The sequence below is a fragment of the Schistocerca piceifrons genome, chromosome 4 (genome assembly GCF_021461385.2).
Source record: "Schistocerca piceifrons isolate TAMUIC-IGC-003096 chromosome 4, iqSchPice1.1, whole genome shotgun sequence".
NCBI lineage: Eukaryota > Metazoa > Arthropoda > Insecta > Orthoptera > Acrididae > Schistocerca > Schistocerca piceifrons.
Genome location: NC_060141.1, coordinates 141582534 through 141596161, shown reverse-complemented (window position 1 = coordinate 141596161; position 13628 = coordinate 141582534). Strand labels below are relative to the sequence as shown.

The 13628-nt window shown below is 38.0% G+C and overlaps 1 protein-coding gene across 2 annotated transcripts in view; it reads left to right on the top strand.

Moving 5' to 3' along the window:
- Positions 1-12739, top strand: part of LOC124794973 (diphthine methyl ester synthase) — an 89330-nt gene extending 76591 nt beyond the window's left edge. The window contains exons 4-5 of one of the 2 annotated variants that reach the window (XM_047258704.1): positions 1381-1521; positions 12427-12739. In XM_047258704.1, coding sequence (XP_047114660.1) covers positions 1381-1521; positions 12427-12632 — 347 coding nt within the window. In that variant the 3' untranslated portion in view covers positions 12633-12739. Of the gene's footprint in view, positions 1-1380; positions 1522-12423 lie in introns of both variants that reach the window. The other variant, XM_047258703.1, reaches the window with a different exon arrangement.
- Positions 12740-13628: the final 889 nt, after the last annotated feature.

Below are 13628 nucleotides of genomic sequence, written 5' to 3'. Positions count from 1 at the left end.
CTACATGATGAAATACAAACACAGATTGATCACTCAAAATTAAAAAAAAAAGGTTGGTAATTATGTCTGAAATTTGTAACATAAACTGATTTAACTATATGTAGACATTAAGTCTTAATTAATCAAAAATTAATGCATTTCCTGGTTTACGATCATTTACAGTGTATTACAACACTGTGTGTTTACAAGTGGTGTTTAAAATTACATGTTAATATGCTGTAATATTTACTTGTCTACTTACAAAACATGTTTGACAAAAATTGTCTTAGATTAGAGTCAATGGTGACAAATTTACTAGCAATAGCAAAAATGAGTTTGAAAATTTGTGTAACAAAACAGAATGTGGTTTGTGTGGTTTTCTGAATACTGTGTCAATCATTTCAATATAGTGTCTCTTGGTCTGTCACATTACAAGGTCCAGAGTGCATACTTCAATTAAATCCATTCTTTCTTTCATACTGACATCATTGACATGTGGTTTGTGCAACAGCCCTTAAAATCCATGTCTTCTGTCAGATCTAATCACCCATGAATTGATATGATCATGTTTCGTACCTTTGTTTTGCATGAGATTATTCATTTAGATAGTTCATGCAACCGAAACTTCCTGGCAGATTAAAACTATGTGCCGGACCGAGACTCGAAATCGGGACCTTTACCCTTCGCGGGCAAGTGCTCTACCAACTGAGCTACCCAAGCACGACTCACGCCCTGTACTCACAGCTTTTACTTCTGCCAGTACCTCGTCTCCGAGTTCGAGTCTCGGTCCGGCACACAGTTTTAATCTGCCAGGAAGTTTCATATCAGCGCACACTCCACTGCAGAGTGAAAATCTCATTCTGGAAACATCCCCCAGGCTGTGGCTAAGCCATGTCTCCGCAATATCCTTTCTTTCAGGAGTGCTAGTTCTGCAAGGTTTGCAGGAGAGCTTCCGTAAAGTTTGGAAGGTAGAAGATGAGGTACTGGCAGAAGTAAAAGCTGTGAGTACGGGGCGTGAGCCGTGCTTGGGTAGCTCAGTTGGTAGAGCACTTGCCCGCGAAAGGCAAAGGTCCTGAGTTCGAGTCTCGATCCGGTGCACAGTTTTAATCTGCGAAGTTTCATATCACTGCACACTCCGCTGCAGAGTGAAAATCTCATTCCAGTTCATGCAACCATTTATGTCCACCCATATTCGGTGTTTGTTCATACAGTGCTCCTATTATAATACCTTTATTCATAGCTATAGTTTTGATTTTTTTAGTGTACTGTATCTTGAGAGAAAAGGGGTAACTAAAGAAGTTAATGTCCTAAGAACTAGCTGACTTATGGTTAAAACAAATATTAAAAAATCAAATGTTTGTACAAAGAAAAAATATTTTTTTTGTTCTTTCCATGTAACAGATATAAAGGTAAAGGAACCTACATTGGAAAGTTTAACGAAGAAGAAGAAGGAATATATGCCTCCAACATTCATGTCCGTTGCTCAGGCTGCAAAGCAGCTGTTAGAAATAACTGAGAGAAATGGTTTTGATGATTCCGCAGGTATGTATATGTATACTAGATTAGCACCCGCTGCTCCACTCACGTAGATGGTATGTCGTGTGAGAAATTTCTTTTGTTTTTATTTAATCGAATTTTTATGTCGTTCAGAAATTGCAACACCTTCTAAGCTTTTCATGCTAATTAAACATGATCTGTTCCGAATGTACATCTGACTAAAAAGCGGTTCTGGTAGCTGATGTCGAAAGTTTTTGTTAATCATGCTTTTGCGTTATTGTGCAGATATTTCCATAGCAACTTTCGTCCCCTAACTAATATTTCTTTATATCTAACTGAGAAGCAAAGTACCAATTTTCATAAACGTTGCTTTAATTTTTTTTAATTTAACAAAAATGTTTCTTAAAAATTTTCATCCCCTATTGCATTCTTTTAGGGGTTGAATTTCCAGAAACAGTGAAAAATATATATATATTTTTCTTAATTTATAACTGAGAAGTCAAATACCAATTTTCATAGATGTAGCCCTAAAAATCCTTTAGCAGTTCTTTTGTTGTTGTTGTTGTTGTTGTTGTTGTGGTCTTCAGTCCTGAGACTTGTTTGATGCAGCTCTCCATGCTACCGTATCTTGTGCAAGCTTCTTCATCTCCCAGTACTTACTGCAACCTACATCCTTCTGAATCTGCTTAGTGTATTCATCTCTTGGTCTCCCTCTACGATTTTTTCCCTCCACGCTGCCCTCCAATGCTAATTTTGTGATCCCTTGATGCCTCAAAACATGTCCTACCAACCGGTCCCTTCTTCTTGTCAAGTTGTGCCACAAACTCCTCTTCTCCCCACTTCTATTCAATACCTCCTCATTAGTTAAGTGATCTACCCATCTAATCTTCAGCATTCTTCTGTAGCACCACATTTCTATAGCTTCTATTCTCTTCTTGTCCAAACTAGTTATCGTCCATGTTTCACTTCCATACATGGCTACACTCCATGCATATACTTTCAGAAACGACTTCCTGACACTTAAATCTATTCCCTTAACAAATTTCTCTTCTTCAGAAACACTTTCCTTGCCATTGCCAGCCTACATTTTATATCCTCTCTACTTCGACCATCATCAGTTATTTTGCTCCCCAAATAGCAAAAGTCCTTTACTACCTTAAGTGTCTCATTTCTTAATCTAATTCCCTCAGCATCACCCGACTTAATTCGACTACATTCCATTATCCTCGTTTTGCTTTTGTTGATGTTCATCTTATACCCTCCTTTTAAGACACTGTCCATTCTATTCAACTGCTATTCCAAGTCCTATGCTGTCTAGGACAGAATTACAATGTCATCGGCGAACCTCAACATTTTTATTTCTTCCCCATGGATTTTAATAGCTACTCCAAATTTTTTTTTTGTTTCCTTTACTGCTTGCTCAATATACAGATTGAAAAACATCGGGGACAGGCTACAACCCTGTCTCACTCCCTTCCCAACCGCTGCTTCCCTTACACGCCCCTCGACTCTTATAACTGCCATCTGGTTTCTGTACAAATTGTAAATAGCCTTTCACTCCCTGTATTTTACCCCTGCCACCTTTAGAATTTGAAAGAGAGTATTCCAGTCAACATTGTCAAAAGCTTTCTCCAAGTCTACAAATGCTAGAAATGTAGGTTTGCCTTTCCTTAATCTGTTTTCTAAGATAAGTCGTAGGATCAGTATTGCCTCACGTGTTCCAACATTTCTGCGGAATCCAAACTGATCTTTACCGAGGTCGGCTTCTACCAGTTTTTCCATTTGCCTGTAAAGAATTCGCGTTAGTATTTTACAGCTGTGACTTATTAAACTGATAGTGCGGTAATTTTCACATCTGTCAACACCTGCTTTCTTTGGGATTGGAATTACTATATTCTTCTTGAAGTCTGGGGGTATTTCGCCTGTCTCCTACATCTTGCTCACCAGATGGTAGAGTTTTGTCAGGACTGGCTCTCCCAAAGCCGTCAGTAGTTCCAATAGAATGTTGTCTACTCCCGGGGCATTGTTTCGACTCAGGTCTTTCAGTGCTCTGTCAAACTCTTCACGCAGTATCTTATCTCCCATTCCATCTTCATCTACATTCTCTTCCATTTCCATAATATTGTCCTCAAGTACATCGCCCTTGTATAGACCCTCTATATACTCCTTCCACCTTTCTGCTTTCCCTTCTTTGCTTAGAACTGGGTTTCCGTCTGAGCTCTTGATATTCATACAAGTGGCTCTGTTTTCTCTAAAGGTCTCTTTAATTTTCCTGTAGGCAGTATCTATCTTACCCCTTGTGAGATAAGCCTCTACATCCTTACATTTGTCCTCTAGCCATCCCTGCTTAGCCATTTTGCACTTCCTGTCGATCTCATTTTTGAGATGTTTGTATTCCTTTTTGCCTGCTTCATTTACTGGTTTTTACATTTTCTCCTTTCATCAATTAAATTCAATATTTCTTCTGTTACCCAAGGATTTCTACTAGCCCTCGTCTTTTTACCTACTTGACCCTCTGCTGCTTTCACTACTTCATCCCTCAGAGCTACCCATTCTTCTTCTATTGTATTTCGTTCCCCCATTCCTATCAATTGTCCCCTTATGCTCTCCCTGAAACTCTGTATAACGTCTGGTTTAGTCAGTTTATCCAGGTCCCATTTCTGTATGACAAGAAATTCACTTTCTTCTGTTAACAGGAAATAGTGGATTTATTCATTCATTAGAATGTGAGAATAATACTGATGCGAGATCATAATTCTGCAGTCATTGGAATCTGTTTCCTTAAAATTCTTCAGATCACACTACACATCATATAGCAAAATGATGGACTTGTATTACAGTGATTGTTGCAAGCAGCCCTTATCAGGGTGTGTAATACTACTGTGAGAGTACAACCGTTCGCTTTATAATGCAGTCACTGTTGCAATTAAATTGCATGACATTGTCAAATAACTAGTTTTCTTCTGTGGCCATCACCAGATTCTCACAAAAAATGGCAAAGAACTTATATTAACAGATATGGTGAAACACGTAGAAGGATTAGAAACATAGCATACCAACTTAGTGTTGTCTTCTTGTTCTGTACAATTCATGTACCACATAAAATTCCAATGCCAAGCTCTCATTGTCTTACTTCAATGTGAGTGTATTGTTGGTGGGATTCATTGGTGTCCTGTATTTCATTAAACACTTCCTTGTGTATCATAATATTATTCAGTGCATTAAAACATTAAGGAATCTTTCTGTATGTGTAGAATTTAAAATGGCAGATTAACATTACTTTTCAGTCTGTGTCTGTTATTTACGAACCCTTTAATATTAAACCCTCCATAATGAATTTAACCAGGGAATTAGCCATTATTAGGTAGTATGGTCTGTAATTAGTACATGACAGGGACATAATAAAAGGTTAAAATATTATACTAGTGCAATGACTATGTGGATGCTCCTGCCGGTGTGACTTCATGGCCTTCGTAACACAATTTCTTTGTGAAGCTCAGGCTGCATTACCTGGCTTCATAGACAGTTACTCTTGTCTGTGTTGGTGATTGGATTGTTTCATCACTAGTTCTATGTAATGACCAGTTGGATGAAGTTCATTAAGTGCAATGGACTGAGATACCACTATTTGTTTGTTGTATCATTTGTTGGAAGGTATTATTGAATCAAAGCAATAAAGTCATGCCACAAGATTTGAACAAAACTTCAACTTCCATCTATGTTTCAATTTTGTACAGTGTTCCGAAGATACAAATTACTTTTCAATATTTTTGTAACATGTGACTGTAAAATTCAGTACACTACCCTGATTTCTACAACCCAGAGTTCATGACTGAAGACTCCACATTAACAACTGTCATACAGGCATGTGTTTGAAAACAAGCAACCATAAAACATATTTTTGAGTCCATAAGTGCTTAACACTTTGATGTACAACCACTCAAAAAAATTTTGGACCCAGGAGACCAACCATTTATACCAATAACTTGAAGTTTTAGTGGCACATTTGCATTTGATACTTCTTGTAAAGGCAACATGCACAAAAAAAGTGTCAAGGTTTATTTTTCATATTTATTTTAGTTCTTTGATAGATTACAAATTTTACAATACTGATGGCAGAAGCTATAATTATCCTTAAAAAGAAAAGTGTGAGACGAGTTCTTGAACAATTTTGCACATAATTGGCTTTTGTATGGAAAAGTCTGGAGTATTCTGGCACGCAGTCAGGACAATAGCAGTTTGTTTGTTTTGTGCTTGTTTTGCCAGCAAATTGGCTCAGCATCTCCAAAAAATCTTGGAGGCTCATGTTGGATGCTGCTTTGTCGTGAGATTCACCTGTAAAAAAGCAGAGATTGAGGCAAATAAAACAGAACTAAATTGTAATTAAAGCAGTAGTATCTGTAGCAAGAACATAAGTGGCAAAAAAATAGTAGCAGCCTGCAGCTTTCCTTACCTGTATATGAATCTTTTTCAGATTGTTCCCGATTACATATTTCTCCCTCCAATCTAGAACCTTTGAATTCTTTGTATGGAGCTTCCAAAATTTCTTGCTCATTCAACAAATGTGACACATTTGCAACATAATTACAGCAGACTGCAAAATCTCATGAGTACACACATGAAACTCGTGACAACATGAGCACGCATGGGCTCAGTCAGTCGTGCAACAACTTTTATGTTCATTATTGTTTCTTTCAAAGTAGTTACAGAGATTGGCAGTAGAAGGCATCAGCATTCATGGGACAGACAGCAAGATGTTTGTACATGGTCTCATATGAAATGAGTCCATACTATATGAATCTGTAGTTTCACAGTGATATGTAGTGATCCAATGTTTCTTGTTAATGGGCTCTGAAAAGAACTGTTTCTGCTATTTAGTTGATATGTCATTGCCATGAGTGCCTCCCGACAAGAAACATACAAGACATATCAGACGACAGCTTCATGACCTGAAAAAGACGGCATCTCCCTCATCAGAGTATGCTTGTCCCTTACCTGTTTCAGACATTGACTCAGGACTGAAGGAACTCAAACCTCTTAAGGCACCTGGGTTCAACGGTATCCATCCAGAATTCCGATCCATATGGGAGGAAAAACTAAGAAATGGCTGGCAGAATTCTTCACTGACATCCTGCTGATTGTTCAACTTCCATTGGAGTTTAAAAAGGCGAAGATAATATCTGTTCTGAAACCTGGCAAACCCAGCAACATGGTAGAAAGCTATCACCCCATTGCCCTACTTAGCTGCTGCTACAAGCTTTTTGAAAGGCTTGTATATGACAGAAGAAGTAGAGCTATCCTAGAGAATGTTCGACTTGATCAGGCAGGCTTCAGATCAGGGTGTAGCTGCTGCGACGAAGTATTGTCTCTCACATCCTTCACAGAGTCAGGATACCAAATGAAGCAAAAAACATCTGTGGTGTTTGTTGATGTAACTGCCGCCTTTGACACTGTGTGGAGGGAAGGCCTTACCTACAAATTTTTCCATATTATACCCTGCAGAACAATGGCTAGAGTGATTAACAGCATGCCAAGTGATCGGAAGTTCCACTGGAAGCAACATTACTAAAGAGAGGAAGCTAAACAACGGATTGCTCCAAGGATCAGTTCTCTCACCATTACTGTTCAATCTATATCTATCTGATCTACTGGACAATTTGTCCAGAAAATTCTGCTATGCCAATGTCCTGGCTCTAGCTGTAAAACACCAGGAAATGAAGACAACAGAAGAGATTCTGACCAGTGACCTGTCTGCGTCAGATAATTACTTCAAAATCTGGAGACTCCAACCCTGTGTGAGTAAAACATAAGTGTGTTACTTCCATTTAAATAATCAGTTGGCGAACATAAAACTGGAAGTAAGTTTCAGAGGCAGAATTCTTCATCATAATTGCAACCCAAAATATCTAGGTGTCATCCTGGGCCATACACTATGCTTCAAACAACACCTTAACTTAGCTCAGAAGTTGAGGACCCGAAACAACAGCCTCCATAAGCTATGCTTAGATGTGGCCACCAGAGTATTAACCACTTTGTCACATCCTCCAGAGTTTGTATTTGTTCTTGTTTAGGTTGAGTAGTGGCAGCAATGGAGTTGTATTGGGCACTTGTGGTGTCGCCAGGAGCCATCATGTGTAGTCCCCAGCCAGAATACCTCACCACCTTTTTTTGGGAAAGTTTATTTCTGAACCTATTGAAAAACAAATTTTGCTTGAACTTATTGTGGTCATGAAACAAAAGTTGTGACTATCTCCCCATGTAGAAGTAAATCATTATTTCTTTTAGGAAATCTAACAAGTGCCCATTTGGAGTCATATTGTAATCCACCCCCTCCTTCCTACTTCCATCTGTTGTCCACATTAAGGTCTTTTATGAAGATTTGAGAGGAGTGAAGATTACAATAAACTCTCTAGTTTACTTAGCTTGTCATATTGAGTTGGCTCCAGTTCTTCTTGTCTAGGGGTTTGATCCTTGAAGCTGAAAAATGTCACATCAGGTCCTCACCATTGGTTTGAGCTAAATAAATCTGAAGATTGTTTTTGCAGCATTTTTTTATTACTTAAATATATTTTCTCACATTTTAGTATGTCATACTGTATTTTGATTTTTCACATTATCAAAGACGAAATTACATTGTTCGCACAAAAATACATCCGATCAAATCAGAGGCATGCTTATAACTCTCTCACTTTGCAGAAAAAACATTATTCCAAAGGGTTTACAATTTTTATTAATAAATGAATTTCTACCAGTTTTAACTACATTATTAATTTCGATTATTATTTCATAATTGAATCCAGGGGATTGAATCCTAGGATTATATAATTAATAATAGAAATTTTAAGTGTGTCAATAATTTGTAATTTCAAATGTTTCTAAGAAAAATAATTTTAACTGTACATTCAGAACTAGTAATTATCAATTATTACTTCGAAACTAAAACATTTTATAAAGTAATTCCTTTTAATAAATTTTAGCTTGAAATATAACACACTGTGTATAAAATTTTATGAAAGTTTGCAGAAAAGCAAGTGGGATAAACTGATCTGTCCAAACATTGAAAAATAATACTGGTGTCGACAGCTACTGTTGAGGAAAATGATACTGTTACAGTATACAAGACCTGAGAGTTGTTTTAAATGTTGCTTGCAACATGTTTACACTATTTATTTAGTTGTTGGCTGTTTCTATGTATACTGTTCTACATGAAAAATCTCATGGTGGCCTCTGGCTGACTCTAGTTACTGGGAAGGTCTTGCAGTATAATTGTGGTCTTGGCTATGTATTATAACGGAAACATACCAATGCAGTCACGCTAGGTATTTTTAACTAGTGTTACATATTGGTCTGCACATAATCTCTTAACATGCTTGTTTCTGAACTGAAATTCCAAAGAAACAAGGTGTCTTGAAGGGTGTGTTATTTTTAGTGTGTGCCATGAATGTGAAACTCTTTGAATCACGCATAGAATTACAACTATTACATTATTCCTGATGTAACAGTATTAGGAAAAGGATAGTTGTTTATGTAAATGATATGCCCTCTACTGTTACAGGTAACTCTAAAATATTTCTGTTTGCTGATGACGCTAGCTTGGTAATAAAGGATGCTGTGTGCAACATTAGCTCGGTTTCAAATAGTGCAGTACATGAACTCAGTTCACGGCTTGTAGAAAATAAACTAACGCTAAATCACAGTGACACTCAGTTTTTACAGTTTCTAACACACAATTCAACAAAACCTGACGTTTTAATTTCACAGAATGGGCATATGATTAGTGAAACTGAACAGTTCAGATAGATAGTAAGCTGTCGTGGAAAGCCCATGTTCAGGATCTTGTTTAAAGACTTAATACTGCCATTTTTACTATTCGAACGGTATCAAAAGTGAGTGATCATTCCGACACGAAAATTAGTCTACTTTGCTTATTTTCATTTGCTATTGTCGTATGGTATTATATTTTGGGGTAACTCTTCTCAGTGTAAAAGGATGTTTTTGGCTCAGAAACGGGTGGTTTGGGTATAAGTGGTGGTAGTTCACGAACCTCTTGTCAACCTCTGTTCACGAGTCTGGGTATTTTGACATTGGCCTCTCAATATGTTCATTCCTTATTGTCGTTTCTTGTTACCAATATTAGTTTATTCCCAAGAATAAGCAGCTTTCACTCGGTTGATACTCGGCAGAAATCAAGCATGCATTTGGATTGGACTTCCTTAACTCTTGTGCAAAAAGATGTGCAGTATACTGCTGCATCCATTTTCAATAAGCTGCCACTCGAATTAAAAAATCTTAGCAGTAATCCACGCACTTTCAAATCAAAACTGAAGAGTTTCTTCATGGGTCACTCCTTCTATTCTATCAAGGAGTTCCTTGAAAAATCTACATCTACATCTATACTCCGCGAGCCACCTTACGGTGTGTGGCGGAGGGTACTTATTGTACCACTATCTGATCCCCCCTTCCCTGTTCCATTCACGAATTGTGCGTGGGAAGAACGACTGCTTGTAAGTCTCCGTATTTGCTCTAATTTCTCGGATCTTTTCGTTGTGATCATTACGCGAGATATATGTGGGCGGTAGTAATATGTTGCCCATCTCTTCCCAGAATGTGCTCTCTCGTAATTTCGATAATAAACCTCTCCGTATTGCGTAACGCCTTTCTTGAAGTGGCCGCCACTGGAGCTTGTTCAGCATCTCCGTAACGCTCTCGCGCTGACTAAATGTCCCCATGACGAATCGCGCTGCTTTTCGCTGGATCATGTCTATCTCTTCTATTAATCCAACCTGGTAAGGGTCCCATACTGATGAGCAATACTCAAGAATCGGACGAACAAGCGTTTTGTAAGCTACTTCTTTCGTTGATGAGTCACATTTTCTTAGAATTCTTCCTATGAATCTCAACCTGGCGCCTGCTTTTCCCACTATTTGTTTTATGTGATCATTCCACTTCAGATCGCTCCGGATAGTAACTCCAAAGTATTTTACGGTCGTTACCGCTTCCAATGATTTACCACCTATGGCATAATCGTACTGGAATGGATTTCTGCCCCTATGTATGCGCATTATATTACATTTATCTACGTTTAGGGAAAGCTGCCAGCTGTCACACCATGCATTAATCCTCTGCAGGTCCTCCTGGAGTACGTACGAGTCTTCTGATGTTGCTACTTTCTTGTAGACAACTGTGTCATCTGCAAATAGCCTCACGGAGCTACCGATGTTGTCAACTAAGTCATTTATGTATATTGTAAACAATAAAGGTCCTATCACGCTTCCCTGCGGTACTCCCGAAATTACCTCTACATCTGCAGATTTTGAACTGTTAAGAATGACATGTTGTGTTCTTTCTTCTAGGAAATCCTGAATCCAATCACAAACCTGGTCCGATATTCTGTAAGCTCGTATTTTTTTCACTAAACGTAAGTGCGGAACCGTATCAAATGCCTTCCTGAAGTCCAGGAATACGGCATCAATCTGCTCGCCAGTGTCTACGGCACTGTGAATTTCTTGGGCAAATAGGGCGAGCTGAGTTTCACATGATCTCTGTTTGCGGAATCCATGTTGGTTATGATGAAGGAGATTTGTATTATCTAAGAACGTCATAATACGAGAACACAAAACATGTTCCATTATTCTACAACAGATTGACGTAAGCGAAATAGGCCTATAATTATTCGCATCTGATTTATGACCCTTCTTGAAAATGGGAACGACCTGCGCTTTCTTCCAGTCGCTAGGTACTTTACGTTCTTCCAGCGATCTACGATAAATTGCTGATAGAATGGGGGCAAGTTCTTTAGCATAATCACTGTAGAATCTTAAGGGTATCTCGTCTGGTCCGGATGCTTTTCCGCTACTAAGTGATAGCAGTTGTTTTTCAATTCCGATATCGTTTATTTCAATATTTTCCATTTTGGCGTCCGTGCGACGGCTGAAGTCAGGGACCGTGTTATGATTTTCCGCAGTGAAACAGTTTCGGAACACTGAATTCAGTATTTCTGCCTTTCTTCGGCCGTCCTCTGTTTCGGTGCCATCGTGGTCAACGAGTGACTGAATAGGGGATTTAGATCCGCTTACCGATTTTACATATGACCAAAACTTTTTAGGGTTCTTGTTTAGATTGTTTGCCAATGTTTTATGTTCGAATTCGTTGAATGCTTCTCTCATTGCTCTCTTTACGCTCTTTTTCGCTTCGTTCAGCTTTTCCTTATCAGCTATGATTCGACTACTCTTAAACCTATGATTTTTATTGTATTGCTGCTAGTGTTTACTTAAACTTATGGACTGACTTTTTTAAGGTTCATGAACATTTATTTTTATCTGTTATTACGTTTATGTTGTAATTTCATGTACTGACACGTTCCATGACCTTGGAGATTTGCTTCTCAATTTGGTCCTACAGAACTTGACGAGTAAATAAATAAAAAAATAAACAAACATGACCATAGTCTCTGGCAACTGAATTCAGACTACCGCTTCTGTCTTCTGGCTTCCACTGCCTGACACTGTGGTCGTGTGGCTTATTTTATGACAGTATTTTTGATGTGCCTATCTGCAGCTCGGCATCTCCACTATATGGTGGTTTAGCAACTATCCTTTTCATAATATTATTATTCCTGATGTGATATTTGGTCTTTCTTAAAATGCTCAGTCCTTATGCAGCCATGCAGTGTAGTTCTGATTTTACCTTCATCAGTTTCTGCACCATCTGTCACCCTCAAAAATCTGTTGCACAATTATTTTTGCCATGGGTAAGAAATATCTGTGCTGCGGCATGTGAGCTGTCATCTGTGGTATACTACATGCACTGATATATATCTGGAATTCTGTTTCAAATAGGTTTTGTCATATGAGAACTGGTATTCTATATGTGACACTGATTGCATAATCTGTCCAGTAAGCATTCATAAATATTTGTTCTCTTTTCACATGAAAGGTGTATTGTTAGCAGGTGCACTGAAGGCAGACAGTCTGTGTGTTGGTGTGGCTCGTGTGGGAAGTGACAGCCAGAAAATGGTGGTGTGCTCAATTGAGCAGATGACAGCTGTTGATCTTGGTCCCCCACTTCATTCTCTCATCATCTGTTCTGATCAGCTTCACCCACTGGAAGCTGAATATCTGGAGAAACTTGTACCCACTGTCAAACCTGTTACATAAGTTACACAATAAAGGGAATTTGTAATTGACTGTTTTGTTTTTATACAGTAAATGGAAATTGTAATTGACTGTTTTGTTTTTATACAATAAATGGAATTTGTAGTTGACTGTTTTGTTAGATTTCAAGCCACCCTGCTATATAATATGTATTTTTTTACACCTTAGAATGAAGATTTGTTGTTGTATTTGCTTAGTCATTCTCGTCAAATGTCATATGCTACTAAAATCTCATGAATGTTGCAGTTGTTATGTATTGGCTTAAGTATTTTGTGTTGTGGACATAATGAAATACGTTAATGCTTCAGTGGTTCACTGGGTATTCTAAGCTCAAAACAGATTTGACTGCTGTAAGTGGATTTGAAAGCACAATGATATTGGAGTAAGAAAGTTCAATTTCATCACAACAGTTGTATGCAGAGACTTTGGTATATATAAAAAAAAAATGAAAAAGGGAAAACAAATTCAGCAATCAGTCGCAAATCTGATCTGTATTTTATTGCAGATCTAGAGGTCAGCTATCGACTATAGACTGGTCAAGCCTGTGACAATTCATTTCACTGTACAACTTTAACACATAGATAGCCAGATTATATCTTCAACTTTTATAGTCCTGTCTTCTTCAGTTGCGTGTAATATTACGGTATATTGATAATTTTTACTTATGGACCGTCTGACAGCAACTGAATAAAACACAATTTTAGTGCCATACACGTTTCGCCTTTATTTTCTGCAAGGCATCAGTGGCCTGGAATATGTACATATGTTAGCTATTTTATTTACATTTTTGTCATTGTGCCTATAGGTTATAAACAGTTCTGGTGGTTGGTATTTCCTATTAAGTAGTAATGTTTTGAACTGTACTTACAGGTTGCGTGGACAATTTCTTACATATTACGCTCCTGTTGCATTTTTGGTGTTGTTCTTCTTCTTATGAACGCCAATTTGCGGTTTTTTTTCCACATTCCACAGCACTATGCACTGAACGCTTGTTTTAAT